We start from the raw sequence: 18,048 nt of genomic DNA on the forward strand, positions 1-18,048 counted from the left end.
ATAAAGGTCATTATTGTTCTCCTTATACCGAAGGTGATCACAGAATTATAAATATGCTCATGACAAGTTCTGTAACAAAATTCCAGCCATTTATTTAGCCACCCCACGATTTACCAGCAGATTACAGTAAGTTTCTGACCACTCTTATCAAACCTGTATTGTAAAAAAAAAAATCAGCATGTTGTGGTTAGATTTCTGCTATAAGTTGACTTCCGAGACTTGAGAGAGAACTTTCTCACCTTAAAGTGGTGTGTACTTTAATGGATTGCATGTGAGTGCAAGAATGACATCACCCTCTCTTTCTAACACGCCAATATAAAGTTCACACATGCATGTTGGAGAAGCTTGGGATTCTTGACGCATCTAGACTCCCCAGAAGAAGAAAATAATATTACTGTTGCCATTAAGTTTTGCAGGGTGTGAAGCAGAGGAAGAGGAAAAATGGTGGCAAAGTTAGTTAATGCAGGATTGGAAATGGCAATGGGCGAGAAAATGAAGAAGAAGATGAACAGAATTGGTGAGAAGGCGAAGAGGTTTCCAAGCATGGCCTGGAAAACTACGTGGAAAGTTGGACGTGAAGATCCCAGAAGAGTGGTCCATGCACTTAAAGTGGGTCTGTCTCTAACTCTCGTCTCTTTGCTCTATCTTCTTGAACCACTCTTCAGAGGGATTGGCCAGAACGCCATCTGGGCCGTCATGACCGTCGTTGTTGTGCTTGAATTCACTGCAGGTCACTTTCTGTTCTTTGTTTCTTCTGCAACTTCTCAAATTTCTTTTTTATTAGTTCTGCATGATCAAAATTTACGTAGACTTTATAATATGTCAGGTTTTCTACTGAATCCTAGCTTCTTCATTGATAAGACAAAAGTTGATGGGAATTAAGATTGGGTTTGCAGGGGCAACATTATGCAAGGGGCTGAACAGAGGGTTGGGGACACTGTTGGCTGGATTATTAGCATTTCTTTTAGAGTATATTGCAGAAGCCTCTGGTCGGATCTTTCAAGCTGTTTTCATTGGCGCTGCAGTTTTCTTTATAGGTAATATACATATACGTATACATACATACATACATACATACATATATATATATATATATCATGCTTAAAAGTTTAAGAGTTCTAATGGTGATGATCAGGAGGCAGTAAGAGATTCTCTGAAAACTGATAGCTTTCTGAGTTCAAATGTTCATGCTAACTAGTGACTCTCCTCTTTGTTTTGATTTATCAGATTTTGTTGGCCCGAATGGCAGGGACTACTTTCTCTAGAATTTGTTGAAATTGTATAAATTTTGTCTTTCTTTCTTAGAATATGCATAAATCTTTTCCGTGAATTACAAAAAGAAAATTACACCTGCCTCTGTTTGAATCTTTACCAATAGTAAATTACACCCGACTTTTATTTTATTTTTGAAATTTACACAAACTTCTTAGCCAGATTATAAAAGGTGATTTTGAAAATATTTTCATATAAGATAAGTCAAATTTAAATATAGGGTAGATGTGTATGATTTTAATTGAATTTAAATATCTTTTTTTTTTTATCAATTTTAAAGATAGAAATAGTTTTTATGTAATTTTAATAAATTTTTTAAAATATTATAATTTACTTATTATATTACCTTAATCAATTGGATTAATTGCATATCAAGTTCCAGAGTAAAGAAAATCAATGGTCAACTACCTATACTAGAAAAGTACAAGTTTAAAAAAAAAAAAACGAAAGAAAGAAGTACCTAATTTTTGTATACTACATCTATCCTGATTATAAGACACGATTTTGAAGGATTTGATGTCCCTATATAAAAAGCATTTTACAAAGTTTTAGAAGTAATTAAAATTTTTTTCTTGAAATGCTCACACCTCTTAAATTTTTAGAGATAAACTAATTTCTCAACATCTGTGAATTAAATAATTATAATTTAAAATGAGCAGTAACTATATAATTGTGAAAGAAGCTGTATTTGGTTTATGAATAATGCTTTTACTTACTACTTCCGGTCTTTAATATAAGATCTTATTTGACTTTTATTTTGATCTTAAACATAAGATTACAATCCACTGTGTCTCTCATATTTATACTTTTTTTTTCCAAGGTAGTCCTTCTAATAATAGTAATTCTAGCTAAAACTTTTGATTAGCAAGAATATTTTAGGAAAGATAATATATATTTATTAAATAACTAATTTAACTTATTTTTTAATCTCCTCAAATTAGTCAACTAGTTTTATATTTAAGATTAAAAAGTAATATTTATTTACATTTGTATATTATTAACATAACTTGCTATTTCGCATGCAACCCTGGAAACAGAATTATAGTTTATATTCATTTGAAATTAAATGGTTTTTAATTTCCATCAACCTTCTCATCAACAGGAGCTGCGGCAACATACATGAGGTTCATTCCTTCCATCAAGAAGAACTATGACTATGGCGTAGTCATATTCCTGTTGACCTTCAATTTGATCACCGTGTCAAGCTATCGTGTGGACAATGTCATCAAGATTGCCCATGATCGTTTCTACACCATCGCCATCGGTTGTGCCATTTGCCTTCTCATGAGTCTCCTCATCTTCCCCAACTGGTCCGGCGAAGACCTCCATAAGTCCACCGTCTTCAAGCTCCAGGGCCTCGCCGATTCCATTCAAGGTACCCTACCTACCTACCTACCTACCTTCTCCTTTCCTTTTTCTTCCATGTCCCAGATTCATCATATGAATTTATCCAAATCTTGCAGCTTGCGTTAATGAGTACTTCAAAGACGGTGTGATTCATGAAAATCATGAGGACATTAAATCTTCATCCGAGGATCCTATTTACAATGGTTATAAGGCTGTTTTGGATTCCAAATCCACTGATGAAACACTGGTAATTTTAACACAAATCCATCACTTGTTTAGAGAATAGAAACCCCATCTCGAGATCATTCTAAATCCTCGTTTCTGTTGAGTTGAGCAGGCATTGCATGCAAGTTGGGAGCCGAGGCATTCAAGGTACTGTCACAGATTTCCATGGCAGCAGTATGTGAAAGTAGGAGCCGTTCTTCGCCAATTTGGGTACACTGTGGTAGCCCTCCATGGCTGTCTCAGAACAGAAATTCAGGTATTGCATTTAAGTAATCACGCATGAACCAGAAAGTTAGTTTTTTTTAGTCTTGGAAAAATTCACTGCAAAGTTAGTTTTCATTGAAAAGTTTCGATTTCAATTTGTGTTTTTCAGACTCCACCATCTGTTCGAGCCATGTTCAAGGATCCCTGCATAAGGGTGGCGGCAGAGGTATCAAAAGTACTAATAGAACTTGCCAACAGCATCGGGAACCGCCGCCACTGCTCGCCGGAAATACTCTCCGATCATCTTCATGAAGCCTTACAAGACCTCAACACCGCCATAAAGTCCCAGCCTCGGCTCTTCCTAGGCTCCGACGACAGCAGGACCACCAACATGCTCGCCGCCGCCGCCGCAGCAGCAGCATCGCAGAAAAAGCCCGCGAAGAAGAACTCATCAGGAGTGACATTATCAAGTGTTAAAACCGATTCTTCTGCCTTGCTTGAATGGAAGAACAAGAGGGCTAGCGCTGAGCAATCCAAGGAAGCATCAGAGCGAAAGACTTTGAGGCCCCAGTTGAGTAAAATCGCCATTACTAGCCTCGAGTTCTCTGAGGCTCTTCCTTTCGCTGCTTTTGCTTCGTTGCTTGTGGAGACCGTCGCAAAATTGGATCTTGTGATAGAGGAAGTTGAAGAACTTGGGAGGTTGGCGGGCTTTAAAGAGTACAGACCCGATGATGAGATCGTCGTCACTTGTGAGCAACCCCGGCTTGACGTAACTCAGAACCACTTGCCATCTCATGGAGTGGACTAATTTGGAGAGAGACCTGAGGAAGTGTATTCTATTCATTGACATGAACAACGATGATGATGATGACGAGTTTCATATATATATATATATATATATATATATATGGTCAATCACTCTACTGTTTGAATAAGTCTAAAAACTATAAGATGATTTAACCAGATTTAGTTAATCTGTTAGTAATAGGAAATTGCATATCACAGTTGCCATCAAAGGCCAGCTCAATAAATTGCTTTCACAATTTTCAGAAAACAATATATTTCTCAGAGATACAGAGTAGGCTAGTCTTTCTATGGATGACTATCTTTTGAAGATCAAAATGAAGATTGTGACCCTTTTATCAATTCAGTATCATTAAGATTATTTGCTGCCTAGTTACAGATATTTACTGTTATTAGCTCAAGAATCAAGGTTTCAAAAGCATTCAGAGGCTGTAGATCAGATGAACTTGGCCACATTATTTGACCTTGCTATTACAGATTGGACCATAAATCCAAGTTCCTACAATCTCATCAACAGGTCAATCAGTTTGGGAGGTGCAAATCCAATGCGAGATGGATCTACTTCTGAAAGACAGAGCAAGCATATTGATACTTGGCCCGACATTTTTGATGTTTCCTTGCACATTAATTCAATTGACATTCATTGCAAACCCGTTTTCCTCAAAATGACTCTTCCCTTGTCCTGTACGTTTAGACTTCAAACACCAGAATGAACTTGCTGAGAATTTCTCACGTTACTATATCATAGGTTTCACCCAGTCTTTGACATGTGAAACAGGGAGGCATATAGAACTCTTACCTAAGGGAGGCTCAGTGAAGGATTATATATATGCCTTTTGATTTTTTAGCAATCATCTCAACGAATCCAGTTCCTGCTTCAACGCTCAAGGCTCCAATTATTTGTTCCGGCCAACAAAACAAGGTACCTATCATTTTCTTATCAAATAAATGTAAATTCAACTCAGTTACACTCTGCGGATTTGTCTTCCATTTTCTTGCTTAATAGATGAGGCCATCCCTCCTTTAACACTGTCAAAAGTGCATCATATGGCTATTAACATTCCGATTTCTTTTTTATTTTTTTTATTTTGATCAAGGGTTTTCTTTTTCGAGACTTAGAGTGCAAAGAGTTTTTGCCTTTTCTAACAAGTGCGAATATCAAGATTTGAACTTGTGTTTTTCTCCTTAAGAGGGTTAGGATGAGGTGAGACCACTTACCACTTCAACTAACAACTTGTTGGTAACATTTTGATTTCTAATTAGTAATAAAATTCAGTCTTCTTTTTGCAGACCTTCTTCTCTTAGTAAATCACATAATCTCCCATTTTCCAATATACTACTATTTATTCAAAACCTCTTCAGCTGATATATAGTGCTATTTCCGGGCCCTCGCCAATTAAATACAAACGTTATTCAAGGATCCATCCTAGAAAATTTGCATTCAAATAAGTTGAGTGTTTGTTTCTGGTTCTATGCCTGCCTTTGCTAGTCTTTTCAAGAACCTACCGCCTATATCAACTTAGTTTCCTCACAATCTCTTCCATCTGCACTTTCTCCAATAACTAATGAAATGTTCAAAGTGAAGATTTTTTGTTCCATTACTTAACTCTGCTTCTATTTCGAACTCATAAGGAGCGTGTCCTACCAATTTTTCATCTGGACAAGACTTTGATGCTTGGCTCTGTTACAAATGGTGCAACTCTATTACAAACTACTCCGGGTTCTGACTTTGATTATTTAATTCAGGGATCTGGAAACCCCTCCATTCAAACTGAATCACCTTTTCCAGCTTCTAAATCCCAACTTAGCATTAATCCATCTTCAACTACGGTGGTCAGGCTGAAGTTGGTTCCCTCACAATCTGGCTGCTAAAAATTTGGTTGGTTGTCCAATAAGCTCCATCTTCTCTTCTACATTCTTTGTTATCTTTGCACTTGAGATATTAAAAATAAGCGACAAAGGCTTGAAAGGTCAGAGATTAGAGAAGATGGTACTGAGGCCATGCTCTTGGATTAGCCTGGTGGAAGACGCTCTAGTGGGTTTTACCGTAGTTGTGCCCTGATATCACCTCTCCTAGGATGAGGTACTAAACTACATATATTTGAATAAAATTAAAGAATAATAAAAGTAAATATATTAATTTGGGAGAAAAAATTTAATGTGAATTTGGGGGTGAGTTTCAATACAAAGGGTGATCATTAACCGAGACAATAGTAATGTTAGACAATGCAATTTGACTTATAACCACAGATGACGATGCATTGAATGTACATTTCAACAAAGTCAACATTCTAATTGATTTCATTCCCAACAGTCAACATTCTGCGTCCACGCTTATGGCTTTTTAATTTCACCCTCAAAAGTCAACGTTTCTGCAGCAAAAAGTAATACTACCTCGGGTTCTTAACAACAAAAAAACTAATTGATTAATTTGAATAGATTAAGAAAATTAGTTAGATTAGTTATTTATAATAAATATATGTTGTCTTTTTTAAAATATTTTTACGAATCATGTGTATTAGCTAGAATTATTATTTGATGAAATTTTTAACATGTACAACTATTACAAAAGCTATCTTGAGGGAAAAAAAGATAAATATGTGAGATAAAGTAGATTAAAATTTTATATTTGAACCAAATTGAATGTTAAGCAAGCTCTTTTATTAAGTGAAAGAGACAATAATATGATCCCACAGCTCGTGTGCGCCCAAAGACTCATCCAACAAACTACATCCTGTATTCATCCATTGGCTTTGTCTTTTCTAATTAATCACATTATTTTAGCTTCATTCTAGGTGCATGCTATAACATCCTGAGTTTTATCGGGTTTTAATAGCCTCTTTTGGGTTGATTTTGAGGATAGATTAGTGATTTAACCTTGATCTTGGCGTTTGGGTTGGATTTGAGGTTTGTTAAAGGAATAGGTGAACGTACCCCTCTCAGGGTATGTTCGCTGCGGCACACCAGGAGTTTCAGAGGGGAGTGTCTTCTCGGGAAGGTTTCGCCGCGGCGAAGGTAGGGGTATGCCGCGACGAATGTTTTCTGGGCGAACGAGAGTTTCCTCTCGGGAAGCTTTCGCCGCGGCGAAGATTGGGGTTCGCCGCGGCGAAGTCAGGTTTTCAGGCGAGTAATCCCTCTCGGGATTAGTTCGTCGCGGCGAAAGGTCGCGAATCTATATATTCGCGGGAGCAGTTCAGCGTGCGAAAAATAAGAAAATCTGAGGTAGAGAGAGAGGCTCTGCTAGGGTTTCGGTATTTTGGCTTGGAGGGGGCATTTCTAAGGATCCATTACCTCAAGTAAGTGATTTTAACCTCTAATCTTCTTTCTTTCTTGGAATTTCTTGGAATTTCTGAGGATTTTTGGTGGAACCCTAGGATTTTCTAAGTTGTGATGGAATTGAGGTTTTTGACCGATTGTTTTGAGTTTAATTGATTTCATTGGATTAGTTTAAGTATTTAATCGGTGTAGTTTCCTTGGATTTAAAGAATCTTGAATTTTTGGAGCTAGGGTTTATGGAATTGGATGATTTGGGATTGAGGATGACAATGTAAAGATTGATTTTTGGGTTTTGTGAATTGGGTTATGTTAAGGAGGGTTAAATTGGATATTTAATCGGTTTAGATTTGTTGTTGGAACCTTAATTGCTCAAATGGGATGTTTGGGTGTAGAATTCCATAGTGGGTCCTTGAGGTTGTGAATCTTAATTGATGTTTGGAAAGGAATTAAGGTGTTAATGGATTGGTATGACTTTGGAGTGTTGCCTTGATAGATATACCCTTTGAGTTGGGTAGAGTCTTGATGGGAGATAAGAATTTTGTGTCCCCAAGTGTTGTGTTGACCACATTATTAGTTTGAAAGCTAATATATGATGGTTGTGTGTTTGTGTGCTTGTGTAGATCGGTTGTGAGTCTTGGTGGTGCACGGGGCCACATCGTTGGTTTGTTGTTCCTTGCTCAGACGAGAGGTAACCACTTTCCAATCCTTAGTACTTGCTTCTGTGGTTTTGTGAGTAGATTTATGTTTTGTGCTCTAAGTAGTAATTATGTTCAAACTGTATGTTGTGTATAAAAAGGAAAACCGTCTTGTGGGGTTTCGACTAATGATGAATGAATTTTGGAATTGTGAAAGATATGCCACTGAATGAGGTTAATTGTGAAATGATTATTACTCTTTGATTACGATTTGAGCATGATGCATTAATTGGGAATTGGTGAGAGTTTTGTCTATTACTACCACGTGGTAAGGCCTCCATTAATGCATGATGGTTGGCTTAGTACGTCCCCCATAGTGAGGGATAGGCCTTTTGGCTCCCTACGTCCCCCAGAGTGAGGGATAGGCCTTTTATGGCTCCTTACGTCCCCCATAGTGAGGGATAGGCCGGCTTCGGCTCCTAAAAATCCCCCAAAGTGAGGGATTTGGTTAACGGGATTTGCATCATTTCACTCGCACGATTTATTGTGGCTATCTTGTTATTATATTACTTGTGAACTGCCCCACTTGACACCTCACGGGCACCTATTTAGTAGTACCTAGTATTGGAAAGGTTGGTTACTGAGACTTTGTCTCACCCCGTGGTTTACAATGTTTTCAGGTGAAGGGTCCGGGCGTGGGCCATCGGGAAGAGACGCAGAGGCTTGAGCTTGGTTAGCTTTAGGCCTCTAGCATTTGTATATGTATGACTAGTATATATTGCCACGTTTAGGACTGCTTTTTGAAATATTTGATTACCCGGCCTTGTTGTAAACTGGAGAGAATGTATCTCCTTATTTTGGTTGGCCGGAGGCCATTGCTAGTGTTTTATGAACTCTGGATTATTTGGTTGGGAATCATTTAGATGGGCTGATGTGATGTTTGTTGTTACCCGGGCCGGAGGCTCGGAGGCCCAGTAGATGTAAATGAATTATTTCAGTTGCATGCAACGGTTTAAATGTGAATTCAAAATTATGCAAATTTCTTCCTACTATGGTAGTTCATTTAACATATTTTCCTTTTCTACCATAGTAGTGACTTTGTGATGAGTTCTAACGTTTTTAAAGTAAAGGGTTTTACACATGCAAATTACTAATAATATTAGTGTAAAACCCTTTGAAATCTCAAAGATCAAATTTAGAATTAATATAATTTTTAGTTCCTCAAATTTGTACAAATTTTAATTTTAATCTATCGAGTTTCAAACTATAAGTTTTGGTCATGAAAGGAACAAAATGCTTTATGTTTTCATTAAATTATAAGAATCAATATTTTAGATAGAAAAAAACTTAAGAGACCAAAATTTATGATTTTAAATTTAAGAGATCAAAATTAAAATAAGAACAAATTTGATGAACTAAAAATTGTATTAACCCGTGAATTTGAAATCAATACTTTCTTTATATGTATCGGAAGTTCGAAGGGAACACTACTTAATGCACCTGAAGATAACTTGTGTAACATACTATTTTTTTTTTAAAAAATTGTAATTTAAAAAATATATATATGAATAAATAAAATAATATCTTTTTTAAAAAAAAAAAAACCCACCCCCTTTTATCAACAGTGGAAACGTGGGTGGCAGTGTAAAGAAAGTTGAAAAAGGGGAGGAGTATTAAATGGAGGAAGAAAAAGAAAGGAAGAAATGGATGAAGAAAGAATTCCAGGGGAGTGTTAAATGAAGAAGGAAGAAAATGGAAGGAGGATGGTTGGAACATGAGGAAAAATAGAATAAAAAAGAAGGGGGAGACGGAAAAGAATAAGAGAGCGGGAGAAGAGAAAGAGAGAGCAGGAGGTAGAGAGGAAAATTAAGAGAAAGTGAAAGTACGTGCTGCCCAGAAAATAAGGTAGGATTTAAGGATCATTTAGATACACAAATATATTTTTTTATCAAATTTTCTTTTTGAGTATTTTCTATATATTTAGAGCTTCATATTATTAGTTTTATTATAATGTTTAAAGAATTTACAATTTGAGTATGGAGTAAATAGTGAGATTTAACAATATAAGACTGTAGAAATTTAAAGATACATTATTAAGAAATTTTAATCAGTTTATATTTATTTAATGATTGTTTTGAGAATTTTAAATTAAGATTTTAGTTGAAAAATTTGTTATTCAATGACATATAGAATGTTTTTACCGATTAAATTTAAGTTAAATAATTTATTTGAGTTATTTAGTATATTATTAAGATTTTAATCGGTTTGAGTATTAAATAGGTTAAAGATATGTATTTGAAATCAAATTTTTTGAAGGCTTCAAAAATTGTATGGTTTGAGAAAAATTTTAAATGAGACTATAATAAATAATTTAGATTTTAATATGAAATATTTAGATTTTTGGGTAATAAAAAAATATATTTACTTAAGTTATTAAATGTAAATAGTCTTATATGTAAATTATATTGTCAAAATAATATTATATCCATTATAAATACCAAATCTGGGAGAGTTAATATGTTTATGTAATTTTAGTTTAGAGGGTAGTCTTAGAATTTTAGAGTAGTTTTGAGTTTTTATTAATAAATATTTATGTGTAATTTTGTAGACTCTTGAGAATTTTAGAGTAATCTTTGTGTGAATATTTATAAGCTAAAGAATACCAGGTAATTTTGAAAATTCTTTCATGTACATGTGAATTGTGTATGATTATATCATGGATTTACTATTTTTTTATATCATATTATGATTTTTCAAATAAATATTTTGATACTTCACTTGATTTTGTTAAGATTTATTGCTATTAATTATAATTTCTATTTAAATATATTGATAGCTATGGAATTATTATGAGTTGCTATTAAATGGTATAGAAATTTTATTGCTATCTTATTTTTTATAACATATTTGAGGACGTATTTATGATGTAACATTATTTACATATGACATATGCATTGTTTGGGTAAGAATAGAAGCAGATTTGTATGGATATAAATTACCACGTGGTATGCCATCACTCGATACATAGTGGATGGCAGTTGCCAGGGCCCCTTCTTCCATGTTTTCCTTTGGCCGGCAATTTATTGGAGCTGTGAGACATGTGACACCTCCTTATTTTATTGCAAAGGAAGGGAGCCATAGTCTAAACTTGAGCTCTATATCTTTGGCCAGATATACCTCCAATATTGGTGAGCTTGGAATAATTCAATAAAATGGATTAGTTTCTATTGGACTATGTGTTAGCCTATGACTCCAGTTAGTGGTATAAGGGGGACAGTGATACAAGGGAGGTTGCATATTGCATTATTTTTGGATATATTAGAAAAATGATATTGGTGTATTATTGAATCAAAAATGAAATTGAATTGAATGTATAAATCCATGATTTTCATATATAAATATATATACATATAAACAAATTTTTGTTTATCATATATAGTTTACTTGTATATATTAGAATTTCAATAGTTACTGAGACGTTTGATCTCATCCCCTATAGTAACATTTTTTTTAGGTGAAGGATCTAGTAAGAATCAAGAAAAGGCACCGATAGAGTGAGCTATGACGATTTCTGTGCTCCTTAAACACATGCTATGTTATATTAAACACATGCTTCAGTAGTTACTTCGACCATTTATTTTGTTATGTTCGAAAATGCTTTGAAATTATGACTTGTTTGAAGTGTTGGATATACGTATGGATTTTTAAATGAAGTATTTTATCGTGTATGTAGATATAATTATGTGAGGTGTTACAATTTGAAGAGATATTCACTGTATGGTTCCAAAGGAATTTAATTATAAAAAAATGTCATAACGAGTGAATCATAATTTCCAGCGCAAGAAATGACAATAAGCTTCAGATCAGACCTCATAGTTATTTTTCATAATTTGAATCCACGCATGCCAGAAGATAGCCATTTTAGATGACCTAGAGTTTCATCAACTACGCGTGGAGTTGCATAGTGCAAATTAATGGAATCAGAATGTGACATTCCCATTATTAAATGCATGGAGGATCCATCTAAATCAAGCAAGCTGGAATGATCGTCCATAAGTTGACTTGCGTGAACTTGGCACTAATGACGAACCGAAAGGAGCATACAAACAGCGACGAGGACAAGTTTGTCCTGCTCCCCCGGCGTTTTACCCACTTTCCCATGACAAAATTTCCATAGCCTCTTCTATAATTGCAATCCCAACATGCAATTCTGTGTCTTTTTATTCTTTTTGGTTCATTCTATTGGACATTTCTAGAGATTAATTAGATGTGAGCCCCTGAATTGCTCAAAATCCAAAATAACGATACTGATCTCAATGGTCTTGCAGCCTTGTTAGTAGAATATCATGAGTTCAATCTCGCTTATAAGCTGTTAGTGATTGTTCCTCTAATTCAAACAAAATAATAACATCAATGCAAATTTAAGCATGCGATCTTTACAATTGAGCAACATTAGATGTTATGGCGTTTCTTAAATTGGTTGTTTTCTGATTTCAATACCAAGCTTTTGTGGAGAGTGTTCTTGTTTTAGGTAAACTTTTTCTTGAAAGAAAGACAATTATATTATTAACTAAATAAAACGATACATAAAAAAAGTTCCAGCAACTAACCTACCAAAATAAGCAATTGTGAAGCTCAAGCACAGATATCAAGAAACAAAAAACAACGAAAATAAAAGGCTTAGCAAACAAACTACAAGAAAAACACAAAAACAAATGTATCAAAACTAAGTTTCAAAGATGTGAAGGAGGGTTAACATAAGATATTTTATATCTTAATATAATTATAATGATTTTACACTTATTCATGGTGGCTTCGCAAACCAATCTCCATGAGTCTGCTTCACAGCGCGCCATTACAGAAAAAGGAAAAGAAGCTGGAATGATTAGTTTTTGAATTTTCATGTCAACAGTCTATGAATGCCAAATTGTCGTTTTTGCCTTCCCATCAATGTGAACGCAAATATCGGAGTTAGTGGCTTTGATCAGAAATTAAAGCTAAAAACGATTGTTATATATTCTTGGACCGCCCAAACCCAAAATATCAAAATAGTAACAAAGGAAAATTCAAGGGTTTGGTTTCTTTTGCCTTTCCATATTTTGAAAGAAAAAAGTGGCAATACATGCGTGCAATCTTTATCATTGATTTGACAAATTTAAAACTTATGCCACGAGCGGGAAAAGAAACATATCATTGTTAAAGTCGAAACAGAAAGCAACAACTTAGATACCCAAGATATATAGGCAATGATTGATGATGGTGATGATGATATAGGAACTTGCATTCACTTTAAAAACGAAGTTGTATTATTATTGATCATTTACATTAAAAAATACAGATAGAAGCCAAATTATGATTTTAAAAGTAATTTTACAATATATGAAATAAGTATGTGAGAGGAGTTTTGTATCAATTTGTACTCCTCCAGTCCTTAATATATGACACAATTCTTGAGTTGGTTTTGGTCCTAAATATAAGACCCATTTCTCATATTTATCAATTTTCTCTAAATTACCCTATAAGATACTCCTCAACCATAACCAAATAAATAGAGAGAGGGTATTAAAAGATGATTATGGTGTTTTAGGAAAAATGTGTCACTTTTCTTATAATTAACTAACTTACCTAACTTTCTTAATATAATCAAATTAGTTAAATAGGTCTTATATTAAGGACCCGGAGGAATATAAAAGAACTTTTAAAAAGTACTTTATATTAAACCAAACACCCCTAAGTGTAATGAACATTTCAAATTTTATAGCACGTTGTTGTGTGCTTGTGCCAGTCTTAATACTGCGATTTGTCAATGTCTACTGTTTAATTGACTATTAATGAAATTAAAAATTTTAGATGAATATTACAGGGAGAATGACAAAAAAAAACTGAAAATTATTAAATCTCAATTCAGGTTTGTTAACAACAATTTTTTTGGTATTGACAATATTAAATTTATAAATGATAAAAAAAATTTATTAATATTTCTTATTTAGCATTTATAATGTTTTAGCTTTTTTTTTGGGGGTCATTTTTCCAATATTAAACCCGAGACATACTGGCTCCTGAAATAGGAACTTTTTCCCTCTATTAGGATTCGATATTAAGATCTCATATACATAAAGATGATTATTACAGAACTGTGCTTTTTCACTAAACCCTGAACTTAAAAAGCATAGGTTAACGTTCTACCTAACGACCCCTGATCTTTTGCGAAATCCCACAAACTAATAATAATCATATGCGAGTAAAACGCATAAAGGTAAATAAAGCATACTAAATCAGCTGCTAATTAAAGCAAGCCTTTATTTTAGTTTCTGTTTTTTGTTTTTTAACTTTCACCCTTTTAGCTTTTGGTGAGACGCAAGCAAGATATTCCATCAATTACCCAAGATTTTGATTGAGCAAACAATGACTTGTTGGTCCCATTAATAGTGGTTTGGAGGGAGCTTTACTGCATTAACATCTTTTTCAACGAGAATTGAGGAGGAGGAATGAGTTCTGAAATGTTCCAAAACAAAAGTAAAATCACTAAGCACTTTTCTGAAATTACTTTTTTGGTGACGCAATCAGCAGTGAATTTTAAAAAAGAAAGTTAAAGTTGTTTTGTCTGACTCAGTAATGACGTGAAAGAAACCTGGCGACAATGGCAGCCCCAAGAAAGAACAACTTCCCGCACTAATACTTGACTTCCTTACACTAACTTGTCCATGTACGCATTTTTCCCATGCAAAACAAAATTATATTTGTTAGGAAATATTTAAATATTGATCCCATGGCAAGTGGGTGACTCATATGGGTATAAGCAGGGGAAATTTTCTATAAGATTAAAAAAAAAAAGGAATCTAATCACTAAAAAATCTAATAACAAGTGAACAGTATGAATTTACAATTATTTTTTATATTGAAAGTTTTCATTATGTGCTGCTTACTGTTTATAAGATTTTTTGGTGATTACATTACTTACTCAGGATCTTGTAGTATAATGGTTTATGAATAGTAAAAGCTTGACATTGTCACCTGACCTAGAAGCTCTTTATAGGCACCAAACTTTTGTTAACATCCTTGGTGTGAACTGGTTCATGTGGTGGGCCACTTAGTTTGGAATTTTGGGGTGCACAGTGCACACGAGGCAAGCAATCTCAAACTTTCGGTGTATCATGTATATGTTTTTTTGGACTGCTGATTCCCTTGCCAAATGATAACACTATATATATGATTAGGGCCTTTGATTTTACTCTTCATTCTCATTCTCTTCTTTTGTTAATTTCTAGAAACTATTTCAGTTTCTTGCTGAGCATAGCGTCCACCTTTAGGATTTCTGTCAAGTCTTTAGATTTGTTCTCATTCTTTTCTTTTAAGAGCCTTGCAGGGACTGAGTATTGAGGTAGCCTGACATTAGAGAGACCTTGAATTTCTGCAAGACCATGATTCTGACATGTAACGAGTCATACTTGACTCTGACAAAAAACACAAAAAGCTCGTATTTTTGGATCTTTCACATTTTTATTACATATTCTCCGGCTACTTAGCAGCACTTCATATTGCATTCCTTTTCTCTTTCTCTTTCTGAAGTTTTGGGTGAGTTTTCCTTTCTTTGCCTTTGTTTTTTTGTGGGTTTTCACTTTTTTAGTGAGATAAAAGTAAGAACCAGAGAAATCTTGAATGGGAAGTGCACCATTACCACCAGGTTTTCGTTTCCACCCCACAGACGAAGAGCTGGTCGGATATTATCTAAGAGAAAAGTAGAGGGGCTTGAAATAGAGCTTGAGGTTATCCCAGTCATTGATTTATACAAATTTGATCCATGGGAATTGCCAGGTATTCTTAAATTTCATATTTTCAACAATACTTGTATCTACATATGAGGCAATATAGTTTACTAGAATCAAACATATGATGCAGAGAAATCATTCCTACCAAAGAGAGATATGGAGTGGTTTTTCTTTTGTCCACGAGATCGAAAGTGGCCAAATGGATCGCGAACAAATAGAGCTACCAAAACGGGTACTGGAAAGCTACTGGAAAAGACAGAAACATAGTGTGTCAATCAACTCCATTCACTGTTACAGGATGTAGAAAGACCCTTGTTTTTTATCGCGGAAGAGCTCCACTTGGAGATCGAACCGAGTGGGTCATGTATGAATATCGACTCAACAATGACTCTGATCTCTCATCACCTTGTTTTCAGGTAAATTTATTACTTGTGTGTGTGTGTGTGTGTGTTATATGGCTTTAATTTGGCTGAAAATTGAGATTGAAGTTGGTTGTTTATGGCAATTTGTAGGGTGGTTTTGCATTGTGCAGAGTGATAAAGAAGAATGAGAAGGCCAGGAGTTCGCAAGAAGAACAAAAGGGTAAGGCTGCAGGAAGAAGTTGCAACAGTGGGAATGAAGAAGCTTCAATGAAGACTTCACACCATGTGGCTCCAACAATGGCAGAGCTTGAGCAAGCTTCTTCCTTGGAGTCCATAAACCCTTCACATTTTGATGTCTCTCCTGAATTAATTCTAGATTCTTCCATGGTACTAGGAATAAAGCAGGGAACTTCATATGCATTAGCTAAGTTTCAGACATATATGAGTTCTGACTTCACTTTGTTTACTCCTCCAACTCTGCAGGACTATTGCTCTGAAGTACAAGATTCCATGTCTGGATACTTTCCACAGTACGACTTATCATGTTCAATGAATCCATGGCAACCATTCCTACCAAGAGAAAATTCAACCTCTTCATCTCACTCAAATGTAAATGGAGAAATTGAATTTGCTGAAGATATCAATCAATTTGGCTGCTCATATAAACGAGCATGTGGCTCATGAGGCTTTGATCAGATCAATTCATTCAGATATCCAAAACCGTTCTGAAAAGTTGCTATCTTTGCAGCCAAGACAATTTCAATGCCTTTGAAGTTCCAACCTCTGGGGTCTAAGTTAGCTAAAGTTTCATGGTGTTTCCTTGGGAGGGGATCTCTCTCTGAGACAACGCCTTTTAAAGTACGTCTTGGAGTAAAAATTACGTGCATGTGCAATCCCTTCCTAAGGACTAGATGTATCACTCCTACTGTTATAGTGCCTGCTCTGGAAATAATCACTTTGTCGGCTTCACCAGAAGCCGGTTTACATTCAGCCATCTATGTATCAATATCAATAAAATAAGCTAAATGGAGAATTCTATATGTGCTTGCCCTTCTACTCTGCCTACTGCTTATGGATTCATCATTACTGCATCTTGGTGCTTAAATTTCTAAAGCTCAAAGTTGAAAGCAAATTAACATGTACATTATGCATTTGAATAAACTGGACTCCTGATTCTGCTTGAAATCAGTTTTCTCTTTGATAAAAAGAGCTGTTCAACCAAAAAAAAAAAGAAGGAAAAAAAAAAGAAGAGAGATAAGATGAAGTTTAATTTTCGAGTTGACAAGACATTACCCTGTGCAGTTGCTTTGATAAGCATCTAAAACTCATTATACCTACAAATTATTTAAGCCTAGCCTACATAAATTAGAAGCTTCAAGGAATTAGCACTTTGAACCGTACCATAATTGAGCAGAAAACGGTTTCAATGCAATCATCATGAAAGGCAAAATAGTAGCAGTATGACTATTTGTTACCCGTTATGCAGTTCTAGTACAAGCTAGCAATTTGGGGCTGCAAAAAAACTTCAACTTCTTCAAGGGTAGCCTTGGACTCGTCTCCAAAAAGAGACTCTTTGCCGTCTTCCCTCTTAGCATAAGACAATTCCAATCTAGACTTGGCTTGCCTTAAGTTACCAATGCCAGAGTTTGTATCGGGTCCTGCAAAACCACCCATAACTGGGGCTAGGGGGCCCAATGAGAAGCCCATCCGCCCCAAATTGTGGGCCCCCACGAGCATAATCGAAAAGAGCCGCACCACTGCCACCAACCTTGGGCAAAACAATGGGTTGGGTTTGAGCACCAGTTTCAGGCCAATAGAACAAGAAAGCATCAAAAGTATCGTAGTAATCGTCAGTGCTTCTGTAGCCTTCAGGGTTAAAAGCCTCAAACTTGAAAGAATTGTCTGCGTAGCCGATGATCACACATGGCCCCTTGAAGTCGCAGCATTCGTGAAATTTCGTCGTCGCTAAACCCATCGATTGTGGCCCTATAGCAGCATTTGAGTTCCTTACCTGATAAAATTCACAGAATTTTGAAGGTCAGGACCTGCAAGTATGAAACTTGCAAAGAGAGAGAAGAACAAATAGAGAGAGAGAGAGAGGACCCTTCAAGAAAGTTTTATTGAGAAGTGAGGGTGGGAAGGTGAGATCCATAT

The 18,048-nt window shown here is 35.2% G+C and overlaps 1 protein-coding gene, 1 long non-coding RNA gene and 2 pseudogenes across 2 annotated transcripts; 3 read left to right on the top strand and 1 right to left on the bottom strand.

Annotated features, from left to right (window-relative positions):
• The first annotated feature begins 362 nt into the window (after window positions 1-362).
• LOC114738581 (aluminum-activated malate transporter 12-like) lies at window positions 363-3,856 on the top strand. Its single transcript, XM_028926644.1, has 6 exons — window positions 363-730; window positions 897-1,037; window positions 2,375-2,647; window positions 2,736-2,866; window positions 2,957-3,100; window positions 3,218-3,856. The coding sequence occupies exons 1-6, from the start codon at window positions 442-444 to the stop codon at window positions 3,854-3,856; spliced, it is 1,617 nt and encodes a 538-aa protein (XP_028782477.1). The 5' UTR covers window positions 363-441.
• Window positions 3,857-4,523: 667 nt separating this feature from the next.
• Window positions 4,524-5,955, top strand: LOC114738574 (uncharacterized). Its single transcript, XR_003739542.1, has 2 exons — window positions 4,524-4,774; window positions 5,599-5,955. It is a non-coding gene; the product is annotated as an uncharacterized LOC114738574 (long non-coding RNA).
• A 9,423-nt stretch (window positions 5,956-15,378) lies between these two features.
• On the top strand, window positions 15,379-16,578 carry LOC114738582 (NAC domain-containing protein 71-like; annotated as a pseudogene).
• A 592-nt stretch (window positions 16,579-17,170) lies between these two features.
• On the bottom strand, window positions 17,171-18,046 carry LOC114738575 (uncharacterized; annotated as a pseudogene).
• Window positions 18,047-18,048: the final 2 nt, after the last annotated feature.

Source organism: Neltuma alba, unplaced genomic scaffold, assembly GCF_004799145.2.
Source record: "Neltuma alba isolate B1F8T4 unplaced genomic scaffold, ASM479914v2 tig00013629_pilon, whole genome shotgun sequence".
Taxonomy (NCBI): domain Eukaryota; kingdom Viridiplantae; phylum Streptophyta; class Magnoliopsida; order Fabales; family Fabaceae; genus Neltuma; species Neltuma alba.